General features: G+C 43.0%; 1 protein-coding gene across 4 annotated transcripts in view; it reads left to right on the forward strand.

Annotated features, from left to right (window-relative positions):
* Positions 1-13,028, forward strand: part of GPR155 (G protein-coupled receptor 155) — a 36,420-nt gene that overhangs the window by 697 nt on the left and 22,695 nt on the right. For 2 of the 4 annotated variants that reach the window (XM_083707131.1, XM_083707129.1), the window contains exon 2: positions 5,645-6,152. In XM_083707131.1, coding sequence (XP_083563257.1) covers positions 5,681-6,152 — 472 coding nt within the window. In that variant the 5' untranslated portion in view covers positions 5,645-5,680. Of the gene's footprint in view, positions 1-56; positions 280-5,644; positions 6,153-13,028 lie in introns of those variants that run through there. The other 2 variants (XM_083707132.1, XM_083707130.1) reach the window with 2 other exon arrangements.

Below are 13,028 nucleotides of genomic sequence, written 5' to 3' on the forward strand. Positions count from 1 at the left end.
GTGGGTGCAAGGCGTTTGCCGCGGGCGGATTGGCGGCGGCCCTTTCCCTTTAAATCAAGTAATCGCAGCCCGGCAGCGGTTTGCATCTCGGCCCGCCTTTTCGCGCGTTGCAAACCGGATAAGCGAAGTCGTGGGCTGTGGGGGACAATTTACAATGCATTTGTGTGGTTTCTCTTTAAATCGCCCTATCTGCGTTTGAAACCAACCGAAGAGGTGTTTCTTTTCTTTTCTTTTTTTGCAAGAAGAGAACAGCTGGGTATCTGGTTCCATAAGGTGATGGTGAATATCGGTTCCCCCTTTTACATATAAGGGGAAACATGAGTTTTCTTAAAGTCGACGGAAAGTTAGGTGCATCCTGTTCTTATTTAAATCAGCTGATGATTTTTTGGTGGGTTGAGTAGGTGTTTTTCACCACTTTGGAGGTATAATTGCAGCATTTAGTCATAACTGTGGTGTTAACGTGCAGTAAAATATTTTGTTAAGCTCTTCTTCCAAACTGCAACTGCAGTTGCAGTTACTTGGTCTTAGGGTAGTGTCTTAGACTTTAAAATGTTTGACTGCTTTTGATGCTACATAAACGATGTATAACAATATACCACCTTGACAAGTATTCCTTCCTATATGTGAGGCAATATGCTTGAAGTGGTGCATGTGTGCCTCATCTAAAAATGAAGCAAGCATATTTTTCTTTAGAACTCTCCTTTGATTGCATATCGGGATTTAATTGGGCAGCCAATTAAAGTTCATATAATCAATCAACCATTCTTTCTTAACTAGGCAGCAGCCCTACAAATAATATTGATAGCATTGTGATATTATACTTCAGATATTTAGGTGGTGTTTTGTTTTATTTATTAATGTGGCATGATTTCAGTGAGACTTGCATGCTTGATCATAAACAGGGCTGTTTGTGAATATCACAGCATATCACCATCTGGTCCATTGGCACTGTTTGGATACAGTGCATAGAACTGGCAAATCTCTTTAGGGTGGTTGTTTTTGTCAGCCCAGTTCAGTTCAGCCTATTTTCTCGAGTGGCAAAGTAGAAATAGGAATTTAACCATTATCTTTACTGGAATGGAATCATTATGTTTATTTGGGGGCAGAGGCAGTGAGGCGGCTGGCTGGCTTAGAATATGGATCACCTTGTGTTTTGCATTTGACTGGTCAAAAATATTTGTCCTGTTGGTTGGTCCACTATTAAAGCACTACCATTAACGAAAATAGAAAAAATAATAATCGTCAGAAGGTTTGGTATTTATACTAACTACTGTTAGCTTCTGTTGTGAACCTTTTTTATATATATATATAAATCTGTAATTCAGTCCCATCCATTATTATTATTATTATTATTATTATTATTATAACATCATCATCCTTGTGCTAGGTTTGTAAAGCAGAATAGTCTATGAGAGTGTGACTGACTGAACACTCTGGTTTGTTTTTTTTATGGCCAATTGAGGATATGAATTTGGTCGTAGTCTGACCAACTAGGCCTTTTGGCACTGATGACTTACTGTGGCCCTATCTTTGCTGGGTCTAAACCACAGAGCCTAGGGCTTGCCGATCAGAAGGTCGGCAGTTCGAATCCCCGCGATGGGGTGAGCTCCTATTGTTCGGTCCCAGCTCCTGCCCACCTAGCAGTTCAAAAGCATGTCATAGTGCAAGTAGATAAATAGGTACCACTGCGGTGGGAAGGTAAATGGTGTTTCCGTGCATTGCTCTGGCTCGCCAGAAGTGGCTTAGTCATTATGGCCACATGACCTGGAAACTGTCTGCGGACAAAAGCTGGCTCCCTTGGCCTATAGAGCGAGATGAACGCGCAACCCCAGAGTCGTCCATGACTGGACCTAACGGTCAGGGGTACCTTTACCTTAGGTAACCGGGGTGGGGTGGGGTGAAGTTACATTATGCTGTGCTCTTAGGTTTGCTCCCTGACTGCTGTTTCATGAAGGTTAAAGCTGTCTTCCTCCCTCCTGCTAAAAAAAGATGACACCACAATGAAATAAAAAGATAGGCAGTAGCATTCTTTGTATACTGTATTTGACCTTGCTGGCCGGCAGTCCCTTGGACAAAACATGACTCTGAGAGGCTTGCCCCATATTTACCAACCATGGAGGAAAGCAGATTCAGTAGGAGAACTTGGCAGCAGTCTGCTTCCACACCTGTCCTTTGGCAAGACTTAAGTGACGACTGGGACCTTAGATTCATAAGGGCATAATGAATGAAAATGGGCAGGTCAGACCTTTGCTTTGTCAACAGAATTAGTAAGGAAACCTGATGTTTACTCAGGCCTCCTATTTGTAAAAGAGATTAATGTTAACCCTTCACATCTGGGGTGCAAATGTTAGGAGCCTTTCTGAGAACTTAATTCATATGATAATACACAATTTTATGTGAAAGGTGTGACTTCTGTAACATTTGACTGTGCTATTTGTATACAAGCCAGGGGTCTAAAGATGGTTGTTGCCATCTGGGGAGAATAATATTTTTATGATTGTTAGGCTTTGTAGATGTTTTTTATTCTCTTGTTACTTATTTCTTTTAAAAATCTCAGATAAACGTTTTTGTATTGTCATGTGACGTATATGCTTTCAGAGAAACAATGATGGGCAAAGAACTGTTAAGAGTTTTGAATTAATAAAATTTGAGATTGCTTAATTTGAGGGAGGTCCTATGATGACTGCTATTGTGGTCCCCCTCCCCTTTATTAACCACCTCAAACATTAAAATACCTTCACAATAGCACTTTTTTATCTGTCTTGTGTCAGGGTATGATTGGGGGCAGGATCCGGCCCAATCACCTTCTAAATCCGGTTCACGGAGTGTCTGGGAATCAGCGTATTTTTACATGAGTAGAATGTAAAAATACATGAGTAGAATGTAAAAATTTATTTAAAATGCATCTCTGAGTTATTTGTGAGGCATAGGAATTCTTTCATTCCCCCCCCCCCCCAAAAAAAATAGTCCGGCCCCCTACAAGGTCTGAGGGACAGTGGACTGGCCCCCTGCTGAAAAAAAGTTTGCCGACCCCTGATTTATGCCTTTAAAAAATCTCTCTTGAGTAGGGTAACAAAAGGGTAAAGGAGCTTCCTCCTACAGAGATTTTACTTCAGCTTGGTTGGAAAAAGCTACATTCAATCAGTATATCTTCCATTAAATAGCAGATAAATTTATCTACAAAGATTCTTTTGTTGTAGAAACATTGTCCTCTTTGACATTTCGTACACTTGGCTTACGATAACATTTTAGGGCATCTTGTTTCAGTTTGATATTTGCCCAACGTTACCCAAATTAAGGCCTAACAGACATCTTAAATGAGAATGAGACAGAAATGATCACCTTTCTGTAACAATCAGCACCCCCACCCCAAAAAAAATATATATACAGTGGTACCTTGGGTTACATACGCTTCAGGTTACAGACTCTGCTAACCCAGAAATAGTGCTTCAGGTTAAAAACTTTGCTTCAGGATGAGAACAGAAATTGTGCTCCAGTGGCGCGGCAGCAGCAGGAGGCCCCATTAGCTAAAGTGGTGCTTCAGGTTAAGAACAGTTTCAGGTTAAGAACGGACCTCTGGAACGAATTAAGTACTTAACCCGAGGTATCACTGTGTTACTATTTGTGAATATGCAAATAACACCACAGTTTTCTTCACAATGAAAACTAAATACAGACAGACCTACACAGTTTACACAAGAATCTGCTTTGCCCATAATCATGAATCCTTCCAAAGCACAGTTGATCTGCATATTCCTGAGTACAGTCGTACCTTGGAAGTCAAATGGAATCCATTCCGGAAGTCCGTTTGACTTCCAAAACGTTCAGAAGCCAAAGCGCGGCTTCTTGATTGGCTTAAGGAAGCTCCTGCAGCCAATCGGAAGCCGTGGAAGCCCCGTCAGACATTCGGTTTCCAAAAATAGTTCACAAACCAGAGCAGTCACTTCCAGGTTTGTGGCATTCAGCAGCCAAAAAGTTCAAGAACTAAGCTGTTCAAAAACCAAGGTACAACTGTATTCACCTATACTGTATAGGGAATACAAACTGAACCAGCTACAACATTTTGGGGTGCAGCCACACCTCTTAAGAGGAGTGCTCTTCAAGATTCCAGCCTACAATGCTGACATGGTGTAGCCAAAGGGGGACAGCTGCCCCCCAAGATTAAGTAAAACAATAGAAATACAGTGGTACTTCTAGTTACGAACTTAATTTGTTCTGGAGGTCCATTCTTAACCTGAAACTGTTCTTAACTAGAGGTGTGCTTTCGCTAATGGGGCTTCTTGCTGCTGCTGTGCCGCCGGCACACAATTTCCGTTCTCATCTTGGGGCAAAGTTCTCAACTCGAGGTAACAATCTTATGTATATACAGTGGTACCTCGGGTTAAGTACTTAATTTGTTCTGGAGGTCCGTTCTTAACCTGAAACTGTTCTTAACCTGAGGTACCACTTTACCTTCCGTTGCCACCGCACCGCCGCTGCATAATTTCTGTTCTCATCCTGAAGCAAAGTTCTTGAACAGAGGTACTATTTCTGGGTTAGCGGAGTCTGTAACCTGAAGCGTATGTAACCAGAAGCGTATGTAACTTGAGGTACCACTGTACAACCTTATGTATGTATGCAAGGAGTGCCCTAAATACATAGACACCACTATCTTCATTTAAGTGGGATGTGTTTTGCCTTCAAACTCATAGGCATTCTACCACCTGAATTGGCCATTAGAGGAAACGAGTGGTGACCTGTAAAAACAACAACCAACAACGGTTGCACGGCATCCTAAGGCACTAAAAAGAACACTCCTGTTCTTGGTGCCATCCAGACCTGTGGGGCTCAAGCAGGCCTCTTCTCTCTCTCCACCCTTTTTATCTTGGATGGTAATCCCGACCCTCAACATTCTGTATCTTCTGTGATATTATTTTGCTCCTCTGGATCACCAACATGCCACTGTATAATGAACTGCCCGTACAACAGTGACATGGCAGTTAGGCTGAGAGAAGCACAATTTGCCCATCTGCAGCAGCTTATAATAGCATCTAGCCAGCCAGGTGCATCATGGGAATGGCAAGTTTCCTGCATTTTCTGTGAGGGAAGATCTTGCCGATACTGCGACTCCATTGGAACTGGATGACCAGTTCCCATTATGATGTGATAAACGGTCTTATCTCTACACTGATTGCATGACAAATTATTGTATTATGGCTTCCGTTGCTAATGAAATCCAGAGTCCTTCTCCCTGCACCCATCGATTTTGATTCTTCAATATGGCAAGCTTCAGTGGCCTGACATCAAACCTAGAAATGATTGAAATAATAAAACTTGCTGAAATAGTTTGATTATAGGAAAACAGAAGAAAAAATAAACTTCTGAAAATCATGTTTTGGTATTTTAACATAAATAAAATCTAGACAAACATTTTTTTTCTTATGGAGAAGTTGTGTTATCTTGCTTAAGGATAACAGTTCTTTAGATGTGCTATCTTATCTTTTCTTTCAACGGAATAATATTTATTTCAGCTCCCTATTGGCCTTGACTCCTACTTCCAGTTCCCTTTTAGGGTTCCTGTTTCTGTTCCATTTTACTGCGATGTGAGGGGCTTTCTCAATCTCACTGCAATACAGTAATGAACGCTGCCTTCCTTGTTTTACAGATCAGAATCCACATGCTACGTTTTCAGAAGCGCTGAATGAATATGGATATTTACACGTACGTCAGCACAAAGAATCTCTCTTCTTCAGCCAATATGTCGAATCTGCTTTCAGGCAGATTTGGGTACCAGCTGAACTTCACCAGCAATTCTCCTTCTATGTCAATAAGTAAGCTTTTCCCAGCCTTGTTACAATGCTTTGGCATAATCCTTTGTGGATATATAGCTGGAAGAGTTAACATAATCACATCAACTCAGGCCAAAGGACTTGGAAACTTTGTCTCCTGTTTTGCACTCCCAGCTTTATTGTTCAAAAACATGGTTGTACTGAATTTTTCCAACGTGAATTGGTCCTTCTTATACAGCATCCTTGTTGCCAAAGCATCAGTGTTCTTCTTGGTCTGCATTTTAACACTGTTGATAGCTACTCCTGAAAGGCGGTTTAGCAGAGCTGGACTGTTTCCTATTTTTGCTACTCAGAGCAATGACTTTGCACTGGGCTATCCTATAGGTAAGAAACAAATTTACGTATTTTTTTTGTTTGTAATGAGATTGTTTCATAACACTTTGTGCCTCAGGAATGCATAGTGACTTGTTTGCATTGATGATGTACACAATGCATGCACTGTTGTTACAGCTACTAATTTGTTCTTTTGAATTTGAGAAAGAGCACATTCTTTTGCACTATGAGTCACATGAAGCAGAACTGATGAGATAATGATGATGATGATGATGATGATGATAATAATAATAATAATAATAATAATAATAATAATAATGTTATTTATACCCCACCCATCCGGCTGAGTTACCCCAGCCACTCTACTAAGCAAAGCCATGTACTACCCAAGTAGTTGTTGTTGTCTGTCAGTTTCAACCAGAATTGTTCAGTGAGAAGGCATGTTTTCAATGTAAGGTGCTCTTGGCAGCACTAGAACTTTTTCATTTCTTTACCACCAAAAATTGATCTAGTTGAATACTTCTTATTTTTCCAGTTCTTGTGTTGATTTTCTGGGGTGAATGGCAATAATGTCCAACAGTAGGTTGACAGACTAAACATTCCCAGTGGGAATGACTAGGAGAACCCCCTTCATTCATGAATAGAGTTTGCATTCTCTGGAAGGTTCAGCTAATAGAAAGAGAAGTCGTTTTTGGTGATTTCCCCCCCTGCAGCCTCCCTTGCCATTCCCTCAGACTGCCTGGAGCATGTTTTTTAGGTGGCAGAGTGGTCTGCAGAAAGAAGGGAAGCTGAAACAGCCGTCTGTCCTCTTCCACAAGCGGTGTTCCATCCAAATTTATGTTAATATGGCTAAAATGGGAAGAGTTCTTTCTTTTAGAATCTGTATCCAAGATCACCCTTTAGTACCATATTTTTCGCCCTATAGGGCGCACCGGCCCATAGGGCGCACCTAGTTTTTTGGGGGGAAATAAAGGTGGGGGAATTATTTCCCCCCCAGGTGCGGGGCTGGAGCGGGGGAAGCCTGAGCTTCCCCCGACCCCAGCCCCCAGAACAGGCTGCTATCCGCAAGCCTAGGGAGCCCGGTGGGAACTCCCGCCGGGCTCCCCAGGCTTGCGGATATCTGCCCGAAGCCTGGGGCGTGAGAGGGATCGGTGCGCACTGACCCCTCTCGTTCTCCAGGCTTCAGCGAAAGCCTCCAGTCGCCCAATAGGAAGCACACACATTTCCCCTTCATTTTTGGAGGGGGAAAAGTGTGTCCTATACGGCGAAAAATACGGTAATTTAGTTCAGGCAATTATTTTGTATCCAGCAGTTACTTTAACTAGCTGTGATGCTTGCTTGCTTGCTTGCTTGCTTGCTTGCTTGCTTGCTTGCTTGCTTGCGTCTAAGGTCTTCACATACAAAGATTGAGAATGTTTGGCTCCCTGTCACAGAGAATTGGTTGGATGCCCCCCAAAAAAGAAAAAGAAAAACACAAGCAAGGGTTGGAAAAATGGCCATTGGCACTGTTCTGCAAACATGTACACAAAGGCTTATCCGGTGATATAATAGGAAGGTCCTATAACTGTTCTCATGCTTTTGGTTGGGCAGGAAGTTGCCCAGCCTGTACAACTTGCTGTACAAGTGGATAAATATATTGGGATGTAGTTTCATTTTTGTTGTGCAATATTCTAGAACAAATATTTCCATCAGCAAAAATTCCTGCGCACCTTTGGATACAACTCATGCATGCGCCTATGGTGCTGTATACTGTTGGAGAAGTCATTATGCCTCACTGAAAACCCTTGTTAGGGGATAACTCAAGATTTGACTTTTACCATTGTTGGCAATATTCAGTTGATCCAGCAGAAAGAGGCTGTCTTGGGGCCAGTTCAGATGATGACTGCTTTTTGTGAATGGCCTTGACACAGTTAAATTGATCGATCCCTGTTGACTTCGATGCAATTTCGGCAGCATGCCTGTGTATAAAACTGTAGTTTGAGAGGCTTTTGGCTTAGTGAGCAGGTTAATGTTTCTGCTTGTGCCCAGATCTTACCAGCTGTGTTCTGCTTTAAGAAAGCAGAACCAAAACAAGGCTTGCAAAGTGGATTGACCCAGGATGTGTGGAGCCTTGACTGTTTTGATCAAAGAAGCTTGAAGTTGATTCCAATTCATTCTTTTGTTTTTGGATTTTGTTTGTTTGTTTTCCCCTTCAGCTAGTTGGATTAGTTGCCATTAGTGCTTAAGTTTAAGTGAATGTGATTAAATCACTTCAGCAAAGTGGTCATCAATGAGACAGAATGATAGGGAATTTTAGAAATCAGTATGAAGTCTGTATGTCTAATTTGTTCCTGCACCTGCTAGTGATGGGGGGAGAGAGTGATTTTTTCCCCATGGGATTGAAGCTTGATACTTAAAAGCTGAGACTATGGAGGAAACCCTACACAAATCCAAAATGGAACTCCTAAGGCAGTTGGATGGCTCCTCCCGGCAACTCCTAAAGCCACACTGGTGCCAAACACATTGCTCTGCTTTCCTTTGGACCACATTGGCAAGGCCTTGTCATCTAGCCAGCCCAAGACCGCCTTACTCACTGCCCAGGCTTGCACCCTGGGGAGGTCACTTTGTTGCTGCTGACGCAGCAGTTTGACTTAACTCCTGGAAATGCAATCCATTGTTTCTCGAAACTGACAAATGCCAACATCACAGTTCCTCTGTATTCTGAGACAGAGACCATCAAGCAGTGGTCCACATGCTCCACTCGGCTGATCTCTGGAGCACTGATGGAACACTCAAGAATCTGTGTGGCTCTGTACTTATTTTCCCTGGCAGCTGAGAACGTGCCCCCTCTGTGACTCTCATAACACGGTGCGGGTTTTGACAAAGGCAGTGTTGAAGGAGAAAAGCAGCTCATTCTGTGCTCTGCTAATACCCCTCTGCAATTTTCAAGTGGTCCATGCAGGGGGGGGGGGGATGTTTTAGGACCGGTTCTCATGTTCTCTCTCTGCCCCACCCTGATTTAAGAGCATGTAACAGCTAATCTGTTTTAAGAGATCATGCTTCTCAGCTGGGAGAGGTAAGCTGAGAGTCCTTGAATGGCGCAATGCGGCAGAAAACATTGGCTCTGCAAATCCCGGTGGTTTTTGACTCCCATCATTAAAAGGGACTTAACAGGACATAGTTAAACATTAGTTAGGTATCCTTTAAACACCACATACCATGAGTAATTCTAATTAAGCTGAGTGGAGAAATTGTAAACAAAATGGAACATGGGACTTTCTGAGGGAGGAAAATTGATTTTTGAGTATTTTAGAAATCCAATACAGCTAGGAGTTTTTTCCAAGACATGTGAGGTTTTTTGTTTTTTTGCATATAGGGCCTGACCTCTTCTCCAAAAATTCCCAGTGAAGTTGTTTGTGTCAGGTTTGAGAATATGCAGACGACTTGTAAGATATGAAACCTGTTGCTACAAACATAAGTGCAGTTTGAATCCCTTTCTGGATTTCTTCTACCAAATAGGGGAGCACTTGGGATTTTCTCCCTGTGTTTGCAAAGAGGGATAAGAGTTTGGGTTTGGATTTGATATCCTGCTTTAGCACTACCCTAAGGAGTCTCAAAGCGGCTAACAATCTCCTTTTCCCTTCCTCCCCCACAACAAACACTCTGTGAAGTGAGTGGGGCTGAGAGACTTCAGAGAAGTGTGACTAGCCCAAGGTCACCCAGCAGCTGCATGTGGAGGAGCAGATTACGAGTCCACCGCTCTTAACCACTACGTCACACTGGCTCTTGCAAAGACACCAAATCTCTGCTTTGCCATTGCTGCTTTTCCTTCCTTCCTCTTTGCATTTGACTTTATCAGGGCATTCCCCCCAAATCTAAATTAGGTGACAACTTGACTTTTGCTCTTAAAATACCACCTTGCAACTAATTAAGCGCATGCATGCAAATGATTTTAAGTTGCATACACCGCCTTTTCTCTATACGGGAGTGTAAAATGTAGATGGCAAGCTGTTGTGATAGCTAGAAAAGCTTCATGGACTGCTGGGTAGTTTTCAGGCACAATCTTTATTTTTCTATAGGACTCTCCTATAGAAATGTCCTCTCTCATATAAACAGTGGCAGCTGGAGGGGGTGGCCTTGGCGTTAATGTTACAGTCTTCTCTGTGGTAGTGTCACATTTGTGTAAATTATTTTCTGCTTAGGGAGGCATGCTGCGGATCTGTTGTTGCTTCCAGGAATTTTTGACACCCCCCTCACCACAAGTACCATTTTAATATGTTTGCATTGTTTCCTTTAAATATTTTGTGAGCTACATTGAGTGTTCGGTTGCAGTTCAGTGACACCGTAAAAAATGTTATTTAGGTTTTAGCTAGATGGGGGTGCATTTTGCTTTCTGTCAATGCTTTCAGCCTCATGTATTCCTGAAGGACCTTAGTGCGAAAGCAGTGAGAGTTTCTGGGCCGACGCTTGTCATCTTCATGCCATAATGTGGCTTGCTAGAGACATCACCTTGCCAACAAAGGTCCGTATAGTTAAAGCTATGGTTTTCCCAGTAGTGATGTATGGAAGTGAGAGCTGGACCATAAAGAAGGCTGATTGCCGAAGAATTGATGCTTTTGAATTATGGTGCTGGAGGAGACTCTTGAGAGTCCCATGGACTGCAAGAAGATCAAACCTCTCCATTCTGAAGGAAATCAGCCCTGAGTGCTCACTGGAAGGACAGATCCTGAAGCTGAGGCTCCAATACTTTGGCCACCTCATGAGAAGAGAAGACTCCCTGGAAAAGACCCTGATGTTGGGAAAGATGGAGGGCACAAGGAGAAGGGGGCGACAGAGGACGAGATGGTTGGACAGTGTTCTCGAAGCTACCAGCATGAGTTTGACCAAACTGCGGGAGGCAGTGGAACACAGGAGTGCCTGGCGTGCTCTGGTCCATGGGGTCATGAAGAGTCGGACACGACTAAACAACAACAACAAAAGCATGTTCTTTTACCATAGATGCCCTTTTCCCCTCATCTCTTGTGCTTATAAGGTGGCAACTTAAAAGGGCCAGGCTGCATGCAGTGCTATATTTATTTAGCCCAAGGCTTCCCTTACTCTCAACTGGTTCAAGGTGAAGCTTTACCACTTCTTTGTGTGTTTGGATAGCAGCTGATACCACAGCCTATCACCATTCTCTATGCTGTGTAACTGGGCTCCCTAGTGCACATTTCATCTCAGACTTGGAGTGTGCTTCATACTGTCTTTTATATTACTTCTTCCGCTGTTGTTTTGCAGTTAACCTTGCACCAGCTTTGGAATAGCACCTGTAGCGTTTTAACAGGCGTCCTGCAAAGCTCTTCCCTGCAAGCGCTTAATGTCACCAGAATAACTGCCTGGGATCTTTTATTGCCGCCACATAATCCCTGCAGATAAGGACCCGCAACAGAGTCACAGGTTAATATGCCAGCAGCAAGCGCTTGAACTCTGCCCGTAGATTAAACAGGGTTGTGAATAGTTAGCTTAGGCAGCAAAATTTCTAGGACTTTCAGTTGCCGATCTCTTTACAGTCCGGTAGCACTCTTGAAGGTACAGATGGGTGCATAAAGATGATGTGGTTGACAGAAGCCAAATGGCCCTTTCCTTAAAGCTTAGTAGTAGTATACTGGTGACTGGTAGTGGCTGCCAAGACCATATAACACAGGTCCTGAAAGACCTACATTGGCTCCCAGTACTTTTCCGAGCTCAATTCAAAGTGTTGGTGCTGACCTTTAAAGCCTAAATGGCCTCGGCCCAGTATACCTGAAGGAGCGTCTCCACCTCCATTGTTTTGCCCGGACACTGAGGTCCAGCTCCAAGGGCCTTCTGGCGGCTCCCTCACTGCGAGAAGTGAGGTGGCAGGGAAACAGGCAGAGGGCCTTCCTGGTAGTGACGCCCACCCTGTGGAACTCCTTTCCATCAGATGTCAAGGAAATAAACAACTGTTTGACTTTTAGAAGACATCTGAAGGCAGCCCTGTTTAGGGAAGCTTTTAATGTTTGATGTTTTATAATGTTTTTAATATTCTGTTGGGAGCCGCCCAGAGTGGCTGGGGAATAAATAATAAATTGTTATTGTTATCATCATCATCATCATCATCATCCTGAGTGTAGCACAATGTGAATGTGGTTTCAACAATGGAATGAGGGCAGACCTAATGGGAGCAAGTTAATGGGAGTGCTGGATTGTTTTTCAAAGTTCAGAGGGCGGTACCCAAAGCTATTAGGCTCTCTAAACTTAAGGTCATGGTTTCAAGCCCCATGTTGGGCAAAATATTCCTGCATTTCAGGAGGTTGGACTGGATGACCTTCGTAGTCCCTTCCAACTCTGATTCTAGTCCTAGTCAGAATAGACTTGTTGAAGTTCATTGTGTATGGCCAACCTAGCTTCATTCATTTTGGTTGGTCTGCTCTGAGTAGGACTTAGTCACTGTTAGAAACTCAGATATATAAGCTAATTGCCTAATGGCCCCCTTAAACCAGGGTTACATTCGCCATAAAGGAATGTCTAGGCGCCATCCCCACTGCCCAGTGAAAGTGGTTGTTATTATTTTAAAGGGGAAAAAATCTCAAAGTGGTTTACAACACATTAAAACAATCTAGAATAAAACAAATCCAAGCTTCAAGGCAAATACTCCAGATCCTTCTCTTAAGTGACATTTTGCTTTCCCCATATTTATTCACCTACTTAATTCATATTAGCTGCCCCATAAGCTCTAGGAAGCCAGGGTAGTGTAGACTGCTGGACTCGGACCTGAGTTCAAATCCCCTCTAAACCATGAAGCTCACTCGGTGACCTTGGTCCAGGCACAGCCTCTTAACCTATCTCACAGGGTCATTGTAAGGATTAACCAAGCCGGGGTGGGTGGGTGTGAACCATGTACTTCTTGGAGAAAAGGAAGAGATGGAAATGCAATCAATAATCTCTTCT

The sequence above is a fragment of the Podarcis gaigeae genome (genome assembly GCF_964106915.1).
Source record: "Podarcis gaigeae genome assembly, chromosome: 1".
Taxonomy (NCBI): Eukaryota; Metazoa; Chordata; class Lepidosauria; order Squamata; family Lacertidae; genus Podarcis; species Podarcis gaigeae.